This window comes from Alosa pseudoharengus, unplaced genomic scaffold (assembly GCF_046254945.1).
Source record: "Alosa pseudoharengus isolate Yale_2024_CS ecotype anadromous, Long Island Sound unplaced genomic scaffold, YU_APseudo_1.1 YU_APseudo_1.1_scf_17, whole genome shotgun sequence".
Lineage (NCBI taxonomy): Eukaryota > Metazoa > Chordata > Actinopteri > Clupeiformes > Clupeidae > Alosa > Alosa pseudoharengus.
Window position 1 is genome coordinate 7,126,232 of NW_027468640.1, and position 10,315 is coordinate 7,136,546.

Below are 10,315 nucleotides of genomic sequence, written 5' to 3' on the forward strand. Positions count from 1 at the left end.
ACTGTCCTGCATCCTCACCAATACACCTTTAGCTAATCCAAAATAGTGCATGGAGCCCCCTGCTTTTTCTTCCACCTCTATGCTTTTAGGAGTTGACAAAAGTGTCCGACCATCTTTTGGGAGATCTGCATCGGGCAGGTGTTTGTTAAGGACAGCAAGAAGACTTGAAAGATGGCTGATTGGTGTGTTTGTTTCCACTGCCCACGCCTTTAAATCGTCACGTAATTTAATGTTGTCATATTCCTCATCAGGACTGTCAATGTCAATGTCAAAGTCCTCGTCTTGCATACAGTAATCGATATTTTGGATTTCCTCCAGACCACAGGTGGCGCTTATGTCCTCTAAACTAGAGCTAGTACTAACGTTACACCAGTCTCCTCCATCACAGCTGTCTAACGTTTCCGTCCCTGACATGTAGGAGTCGGAGCCATGGTCGGAGCAGTCGGAGTCGTGAGTAACGCTAACTTTTTCCACATTAAGTGATTGTAGCATAGAGACAATGGCCTCTGTATTTTTTTTTGTATGCCGTCTTAAAGACCTTTTTGATAGCAATTTGTTGCTCTCTGCCATTATTGTGACAGACAATAGCGTAAAGTTTACTAGATAACTGTTAGCATCAAGCAAGCTATAGCAGCTAGCGATATAGCTAACGTTAACGTAACCGTTTTCAGCTAACTTTAGCGAGCGAATCCGACTAACGCTAATTTACACAGTTATCGTTCTTGGTTTATGGTGTTGCGGTCTTGAAAGTGACCTTATAACCACTACTTTACCTGAATGTTGACCAAAACACCACAGTGTCTAATGTTAGACCAAAGTCTGTCGTTGGCGATCCCAGGTGAATTGAAAATCAGTTGATTTCAGTTAACTTTTATTCATACGCGCGCAGGTGTGTGTGTTACATCATAAGCACGAGAGCAACCTATATGTTCTATATTGTTGATGAACACAGTGGACCTTTTAACCTGTAATGTGTAGTGTAGCCTACAGTTTTTTTCTCCTACTCTCTCTGTGTGTGTGTGTGTGTGTGTGTGCTTTCAGACTCTGGAAAAATGTACTTATGAGGGCTTTATTTCCTTGAAGGTAACTATATTACACCCCCAGACACACACACATCAGTAGTCCTATGAGCTATGAGATGTCAGATTGTGTGTGTTGACACTGGAGGCACACTCACCTGTCTTATGTTCTTCAATGGAGGCTGAGGATGATGAAGACACTGTCTGTATGCTTGGAGTTGTGAGGGGAATTCTTGTAAACATGCACTACCAAAGTTTTAGCCTGATGAGCCAGACCTCACATCTTGATGTAGGACCATTCGCAGTGCTCAGTCCAAGGGGCGGGATAAACGGTTGTCTTTCAAATTCCCTCTGCACGCAATAGGATAGTGCTACAACCATGCATTTTCCCACCAGCGGAGCTAGTTGTTCAAACTTTTGCCAATTTAAACAAAGCTTAACTCGTGTCACGCTGTTCGCCAGCAGCAGCATCCATCTTCTTTGTTTTCAAGTAGCAGGGAATTCACGCAGAACAGTCGCAACTATGCCATCATTATGTTAAGTCCGCTTACTGATTCTATACACGATGTGATTGGCCTGACTGAAGTTGAATTTTTCCAACTCGCAAGCCAACGGAGAGTTGCTAGACTACCCTGGCAGCAAATTACATCACCTTGGCCGCTAGGGTGCGTCTAGATTTCTAGGCTACCAAAGTTTGGGATCACTTAGAAATTTCCATTCCACTCCATTATAGACAAAATACCAGCTGAGATCAATTACATTGTTTTTTTGTTTTTTTAATCAGTGCAACAGTTTTCAGGTTACACAGTATGCGCTTACATAATTGCAAAAGTGTTCTCTACTATTGTAGAAAGACATGTCTTATCTCTAATGCAATATTTACATTGCCCATTATCAGCAACCATTCATCCAATGTTCCAAAGGCACATTCTGTTTACTAATATATAATTTCTCTGTTTCAGTAGCATCTGTTTCCTGTTACCAGCGTAACACAACACAGACTGTTTTTCTGCCGTGTATTCAGGGCACAGGCAGCTAGCGGATAGTGAGGCGATGTTTTAGCTTAGAAACTGCGTGACATGTCAACAACGTTTGTATTTACTTGTCACAGCCTGGCATACTGTGTTCATTATTCCATACATCTGATGTGTAGGCTAACTGCTGAACTATGAGGTCCGACAAGGGACCAGGGCTATAGGCTACAGTCAGGGCTACCCTGCTGAAAAAAAACAGCCTGACCAGCTTAAGGTGGTTTGCTGGTTGACCAGCTTGTTTGACCACCCTATGATGGTTGACCTGCTAGACCAGCAAAACTCATGCGACAACATAGCTTCGGCTGGTTTACCCAGCTTGCGATGGTAATTCAGCTGGTTTTGCTTGTCGTATCATCTCAAGTCATTTTAGCTGGTGTTGCCGGTCTACATTGCTGATTTATCTGGCCATGCCAGGTTATGTTGGTCATTCTAGTAAACCAGTATGACCGCCTTACACACACAGTATGCACTTACATAATTGCAAAACTGTTCTCTACTGTTGTAGAAAGAAATGGCTTATTTTTAATGCAATATCTACATTGCCCATTATCAGCAACCATTTATCCAATGTTCTAAAAGCACACTCTGTTTACTAATCTAATATCATTTCTCTGTTTCAGAAGCATCCATTTCCTGTTGTTACCAGCACCATGCCATGTATGTCGCTCTGCATTATCCACATGTACACTGACCAATCACTGACTTGTTTCTTGCTGGGCATTTTTTATAACAGTGATAAACATTAAAAACATGAAAAGCATGAATATTTCTTTCAAACAACACAACTTGTGGTGAAGTCAGAGTATGCTTCCAATCAATCATTACACAACAGTGAAAAAAGTTCAAAATATAGTTTTCAATATAGATCGACAGATAGATACTTTATTGATCCCCAAGGGGAAATTCAATTCAATAAGAACCTAGACAAGATAAATTCATATATTGAAATTGGTCAATTGTTATTTCCATTGAATATTTTTATTTAAGTACACCAAGTAAGTACAGAAACCACTGTAAATGTGCCTTTGGCCTATTTGATCCATGCTTGCAAATACACACACCTTCAGCTGTGTTGCTGTGTGTGTGTGTTAGAGGGTGATTGACTAAATAGCACCACTGTACATTGTAAAATGAGTGTGACAAACATGTAATGCAACTTTTTTGTTTGTTTTTAAAATCCATGCTATCTATTTCTCTGTCTAATGTATATTTTTTTGTTTCTATCTGGTCCATTCAGGTGCTCTCTGCAGCTCAGAATGAGATTGGCTGGGACTTAATGGCACGCTACTGGGAAAGTGATTACTCACTCATGAGTGAAATAGTGATCTCGTATACTGTGAAATGCCAGTATTAAATAAATGATGGGCTTGTAAACATTGGGTTTGTGTCATGGTTTTCAGCAACAAACATACTTTACATGAAACTGTAAGATGACATTCACTTAAATTGTGAGTTATTAGGGGGAAGGCTGAAATCATTTGACAAATTAACTTTGTCTAATACAAAGATTTACTTGTTTGTATTAGGTGTAATTGCAGTGGCACATTATGATACACATTTAAATAATGCCCAGTCAGACATAAGGAATTTTCTATCAGAAAAACTTTATTGGACCATGGCAGTCATATTTTATGGTGAGGTCACGGGCAACTCCAACTGAAATATCTGATGTTACATGATTAGTGCTTGGATCTCATCTAGCCTATAACCAGAAAGTTGGACATCAGTTCCACCATGAATAGCCTAACTGCTTAACAGTTATACCCATTAGAGTGGAACTTCTAATGGGTGAGCTATAGTATACTTTTTGTTGGAGTTGCGATAGCTTGACCTATTTGGGAAATGCACTCTTTTTCAGTGACTTCTGTGGGTATACTTAGTTACTTATTGGTCATAGGAATAAGTTGGCTACTGCTTTTCTTGATTGCATGTGGGAAAACAAATATCCTAGTCTTACAAACAGAAGCAGGTATGTATAATCTACACACCTATGGCTGAAAAAGTTAAGGTTCATTTAGCAAATGTTATTTTGTAGTATTAAAAAAGATTGTTTTATAATTTATCACGTAATTAGCACGTTTAAGATAATCACTGCAGTTGCAAACAGCCGGTCGGTGGACTGCCGTTGGCGTGACTGTGTTTCAACGTTGTAAATCCTCTTGTTTTAAGAGGCCTTTAAGAGGTCTTACAAACTTCTAAAATTATCTCACAAATGCAATAAATAATAATAATAAATAATAAAACCCGAAATCTTGCGTTGTTGACATTCGCTGCAGTTGCAGCCAGTCGGTGGACTGCCGTTGGCGTGACTGTGTTTCAACGTTGTAGATCCTCTAAATATTTTTGTTTGACGCAGCTTGTCGCAGAACAATCCAACATTCTATAAACCAACATTCTATATACAATTGCTTGAGGCGCTGCGGTTGTTGTGACATTGTTTCAACGTTGAAATTCCACCTCCGACACTGCCAACCAATGGCAACGTTGTGACAACGTGTGCTTGCTATCTGGGATGCGTCTGTTGAGAGGGAGAAAGTGCACGGGGCAAGAATTAAATGAGAGTCTGTGTTAAGGTAAGCCTACTTCTATCGCCTACTCTGGTAGAGTTGCACATACTAGCTACAATGCAATGATATTTAGCATATTTATTTCTGAACAATGTAACGTGTGTGTTGCGTTTAATTATCGAATGTTCTATTGAACATATTTTTTATTGATATCGATATGTCTATCGCGATATATATCGCTATCGTTTTATCGCCCAGCCCTACTGATCACCTCTGCAGATAGTGAGACTAGCGTTAGCCATGGCAAACAGCCCAGAATCTGAGCAACCCCTCTGCCTCTGTATGTCTGGCCACTGCAGAACAACAGTTTTCCCTGGAACACTAAGTTATCTGGGCACCAGAGTAAGTCTAAATTATAGAATCAAAGATGTTAACTGTACCTACCTTGCATCCGATGTTACTTACCGTAACCCAGTGGTCTGTACAAATATTAACAATCTGCACAAATCCCTGGGTTGATGCAGGGACTGTGGTGAGGAGAGCCAATGAGGTTGTGGAGTGGAGGCCACCAACATGTGGGTATTGTGCCCTCAGGAGTGCCATATGGCACTGTCATCCAACCAGGTTTGGGGCTGGAGCAGCATGGCTCTGATGTCCTCCACCCTGTCACTCAGTGCACCTGCTTACCTTCTCAAATACCGCTGCGTCCCTGCCCGTGGTTTAACATAGGCCTCAACATCGAAAACCACCTCATTGCAGAACCCCCGCCCTCTGTCTGTTAAAATAAGCTCTGGGTCACATCATGAGTCATAAAAATGTCCATCAAAGCCTTGACAAAAGCAACAACATAAAATGTAGGACATGAATTTCTTTTTGCATAACAATGCAAAACTTAAACTATATGAATACATACCTGGGAAGTCGCATCAGCGGATCTCTTGGTGAAAAGATCTGTGGCTGTGAGGCAGAAACTGTTGCCCTTGCTGTACTTTCTCTATGGTCCGATGAGATCAACAACTGTAATTGTTTGAGACAGACGGGCAAAACATTATTATTATTGTATTAACAAAGGCTCTTGTGTGAGACTTTACATGACTGAAAGTAATTGTGGTGAATAATTACTTAATATTAATCTTAGACTGGCAAACTTCAGGAAAACTCAGGAATCAGGTTTATTCTGTTACAGGCAGAGAGGGTAAAAAATGATCTATGGAGGCCTCTCGTGTTGGATCAACCTCTCTCTCTTTCAGTTCTCCATGTTCTAATCTTAGTCTCCGTCTGACAAACATTGCAGTTTAGTTACTTTTGAATGGGTTAAACAAAGGAGAATTTTGGCGGCAAACAATCCCACGTGATTGGTTCTCCACTTGGCATCATACACACCTACTCACACCCACTTCACACCTATCTGAATAGCATGAGGAGAGATATCTTATATATCAGAAATATCACTTATTTATTTATTTATATATACTCTTTTGATCCTGTGAGGGAAATTTGGTCTCTGCATTTATCCCAATCCATGAATTAGTGAAACACACACAGCGCACACACACACACACAGTGAGGTGAAGCACACACTAATCCCGGCACAGTGAGCTGCCTGCATCAACAGCGGCGAGGAGCAGTGAGGGGTTAGGCACTTCAGCCGTGCCTACTGGTCGGGGTTCGAACCGGCAACCCTCCGGTTACAGGTCCGAAGTTCTAACCAGTAGGCCACGGTTGCCCCACTTATACCAGTGATTCTCAAAGTAGCTCCCCCAAGTGGTCCGCGGGAGGATGTCATAAAAAAAAAAGTTATATTGTATATTGTGTGTTTGAAAATCAACCCCACCTGACTTCCAAACAATAAGTGTTGAATACTTGTTTTACTTTAAAAACTAAGTATCCAAATCGTCCTAATAGAAATTATGTTGCCCGATTTCCCGCCAACATTGCCCAAAAAGTTGCCCTGTGTATCTTAGGTTAACTAGTTAGGCTCCACAAAATAGTCTATCAAAGAAAGAAACATAGAACTAGAACTTTAACGTTACGAGTGACTTAAAATGGTATACGCCTAGCCTACTAACAATAAGACAAATGGATCGGTGGCTGAAGACGGGGTCAGTTAAAAGAAAAGCTGAAGAAACATCCAACGTAAGTGACGAGGTGAACATCGAGTCCCAGGGTAGGCCTAGCTTGCAGCAGGACCTAGCACAACATAGTGGAACATCGTGTGCAAAAGTTAAACGTAAATACCATAGTGACTACATAAAATTTGGATTTTTCTGGACTGGAGATGCTGAAGATCCAAAGCCGCATTGTGTTCTGTGCTATGACATATTGGCCAATGAAGCAATGAAACCTGCTAAACTCAAGCGGCATTTAGAGACAAAACACAAAGATTACATCTGCAAACCTGTGGCATTTTTTGAGAGAAAATGTGAAGAGCTTGAGCGACACATGAGAAAGGAAGCCACGCATTTTTTTGTGCCTGGGGAAAATGCGAAGGCTACCGAAGCCTCATACAAGGTCTCCCTACTGATCGCGAAAGCTGGCAAACCTCATTCAATAGGTGAGACTTTAGTTAAACCAGCTGCGAAGGTTATGGCCAACATCATACTGGGGGAGAAAGCAAGTGATGAACTTACTCTGTCCAATGACACAGTCCAGCGCCGAATAACATCCATGGCTGAAAATGTCCAAGATCAGCTGGTGACGCGTCTACGCCAGAGTCATCTGTTTTCTCTGCAGCTGGACGAGTCCACGGACATTGGTAATGAGGCTATTCTTCTCTGTTTTGTGAGATATATACATGCTGGTGCTGTGGTGGATGATTTTCTTTTCTGCCAGTCCCTACCAACCAACACCACAGGAGAAGCGATTTTTGAGTCGCTAAATACCTTCATTGTGCAGAATAACATTGATTGGAAGAGATGTGTTGGCGTTTGCACTGACGGTGCAGCGGCGATGACAGCAAAACACAAGGGCCTGGTTGCGCGTGTACGCGCTGTTGCTCCTTCTGCCGCATCAACGCACTGCTGCATCCATAGAGAGCAACTGGCAGTGAAAAAACTGCCACCATGTCTTAAAACAGTATTGGACGAGTCCGTTAAAATAGTTAATTCAATTAAAAGCAAAGCACTTGTAACCTGTGAGTGATGTGGTTTATGTCACTCACTGGTCAAGTTGCCATAACCTTAAAACTTTGTTTACTTCCGGGGCGCCCGTGTTTACATTTTGGCCTAGTAAGATCTAAGCTTCCTGCTACACACACCTGACGACACTTACACTGATTAGAGTAATTGCAGCCACACACAATAAAACCAGGAAGCAGCCGTAACAGGGCTGCGTGTTCTGTCTTTCCACTTTACTCCGAGCTGTGGGGATTTAATGGAGATCCCGGCAAGGTTGGTCTGTTTGTGTATTAAGATTACCTTTTTATAACGTAACCTAACTGCATTGTACTTCCCTACAGTTGCGGGTATCCTCTGCGGTGTTCAGCTTCTGCGTGAGCGTTCACGGACATTGATAACGACTTGCTGTTATTCCGAGAGGGGCTACATATGTGCGTGTGCTGTGCGGATGTTAAATGTAGGTACGGAAATGCAAGTATGGCGAACTGGTTCTTGAGTGGCATGCACTATACATGATTAACATGTTGATTCTGATGTATTGAGGCTGTGCTGTACTAATCTGTTTGGCTGTGTGTTTCAGGAGTTGCCATTGCTGTTTTGCCTGTTTCTGTTTGTTTAATTTTATTTAGTTTCTTTGTCAGTTATGGATGTGCGTCTTTACCTGTGATGCTAAAACAATGATTGGGCAATGATTGTTGTTTCTCTGCATAGGATTCTATCTGCATTCAGCTTGGGTACTGGCGGTCCAAGTTCTTGGTTGCATTAGGCTAGTGTCATCTCTATTCTCTCTCTCTTTGTGTTAACAGAGCCTGTGAACATGGTACTGGTGTTGGGATGCTGGGTTGTTCCTTTTCCTGCACTGCATGAGGTGAACTAGGCATAGAGCTAATGAGCACCCCCATTCTATTTTGTAGTTTGCTGTGTAGCCTATGTGTGTGTGTGACACATTTCAGATATTGGAGCACGTGGCGTGGTTGCTGTGTTGAACTTCCCCCATTCTCCCTACATCCAGGTAACCACTCTCGTTGGCTGTTAAACTAATTGTTGCTTAGCGTTGCTTATTATATGAGACCGCCAGTACTTCAGCCTTTACTATTGCTTGCTGCTTATTGTTGTGAGACCTTGTTTTTATCTTTTCATACTGGAATAAAGTGATTGCTATTGATGAATTTATCTTGCTGAAGTGTTTTAATATAATCCTGTTTTTTTCTAAATAAACATTGCCCAGTCACTGGAATATCAGTCTTTTGTCTTTCTGTTTCATACAACTGTACCTGTGTGGGAGTTCTCTACACTAAAACAAGTCTTAAGGGGCGGGGCCTTAAGTGGCGTAGTCTGGTCTTTTTACCTCAAATAGTAGCCTGGGTTACACACTGAACACACGTCTTTTTAAAGTTCTGTGTGAAGAAATGGGGAGCGAGCACACAAAACTTCTTTTTCACACTGAAGTTCGCTGGTTATCGCGTGGGAAAGTTCTCACCCGTCTCTTTGAACTGCGCGATGAGGTCCGGTTATTTCTGCATCAAAATGAACTTCATGACAGAATGCATGATTTTCAATGGCTCGCAAAATTAGCCTACCTTGCCGATGTGTTCAGCACTCTCAATACCCTGAATTTAGCACTGCAGGGAAAAGCAGTCACGATCTTTACTGTGCAGGACAAAATTAAAGCTGCACGCATCAAAATGGAGTTGTGGTGTGTCCGTCTTGATCGCCAGGAATTTTACTGTTTCCCAACTCTAGCGGATTTTCTCCTCGCAGCCGAAGAGGTCCTGGATGGCAACACCGTTGCAGCCTTCAAAGAACATCTGCAAGGCCTTCACACAGACTTGGGAAGATACTTTCCAGAATTAGATGGGGACTTTGAGTGGATCAGAAATCCATTTGGAGACAAATCTCACATTGAGCGTGTCAGTTCCAAACTATCAGCACGGGAGGTTGACAGTCTTGTGGACATTGCATCAGATGGGGCACTCAGGATGGCATTTAGAGAAAAATGCTTGGCAGACTTCTGGGTCCATCTCCAACCTGAACATCCTGAGCTGGCTGAGTCTGCTTTAAAACCGTTAATGCCGTTTTCAACCACCTACAACTGTGAAGTTGGATTTTCCACACTGGTTGGTTTAAAAACAAAGCAGCGCAACAGGATCAATGTAGCCCCCAGTATGAGATTGAAACTCTCCAGTTTGGAGCCAGACATTGAGTCAATGATGCTTCATAAGCAGCACCATTCATCCCATTAAAAATTAGACAACGATGGGTGCGTTGATTGCTATTTGTAAAGCTATTATGCTTATTTGCAATGTGTTCTTTTATTAGCAGTGCAAAGTTTCATTCAGATTCAAAATGAAAAGGCTATTCACCTTCATAGCTAACTCCTTTAATTTTGAACTAGTTCACAATGAGTTCAACTCTACTATTGCTAATGACAGTGAGCATTTATGTTCACTGTGAGCATTTGTTTTTTCAAATAAATCCTCTTCATCTGCCCACCGATTCACGTTTTATTCATCACATCACAACCAAAGGCAATAGGTCTGTTCATGTTTAATCTGAACCTTAACAGAAATTCAGCTCACATAAATCATGTTCAAGGTCTTTGGTGGTAATTTTGGTAGTAACGTAGTAACTAATTATTA

The 10,315-nt window shown here is 41.6% G+C and overlaps 1 protein-coding gene across 1 annotated transcript; it reads left to right on the forward strand.

Moving 5' to 3' along the window:
• Positions 1–6,639: 6,639 nt before the first annotated feature.
• LOC143127856 (zinc finger BED domain-containing protein 5-like) lies at positions 6,640–8,491 on the forward strand. The gene is made up of 2 exons (XM_076289572.1): positions 6,640–7,605; positions 8,483–8,491. The coding sequence occupies exons 1-2, from the start codon at positions 6,640–6,642 to the stop codon at positions 8,489–8,491; spliced, it is 975 nt and encodes a 324-aa protein (XP_076145687.1).
• The last annotated feature ends 1,824 nt before the right edge of the window (positions 8,492–10,315 follow it).

Excerpts from the sequence above, each read along its gene's own strand:
- LOC143127856 (XM_076289572.1), top strand. The coding sequence starts at position 6,640 with ATGGATCGGTGGCTGAAGACGGGGTCAGTTAAAAGAAAAGCTGAAGAA.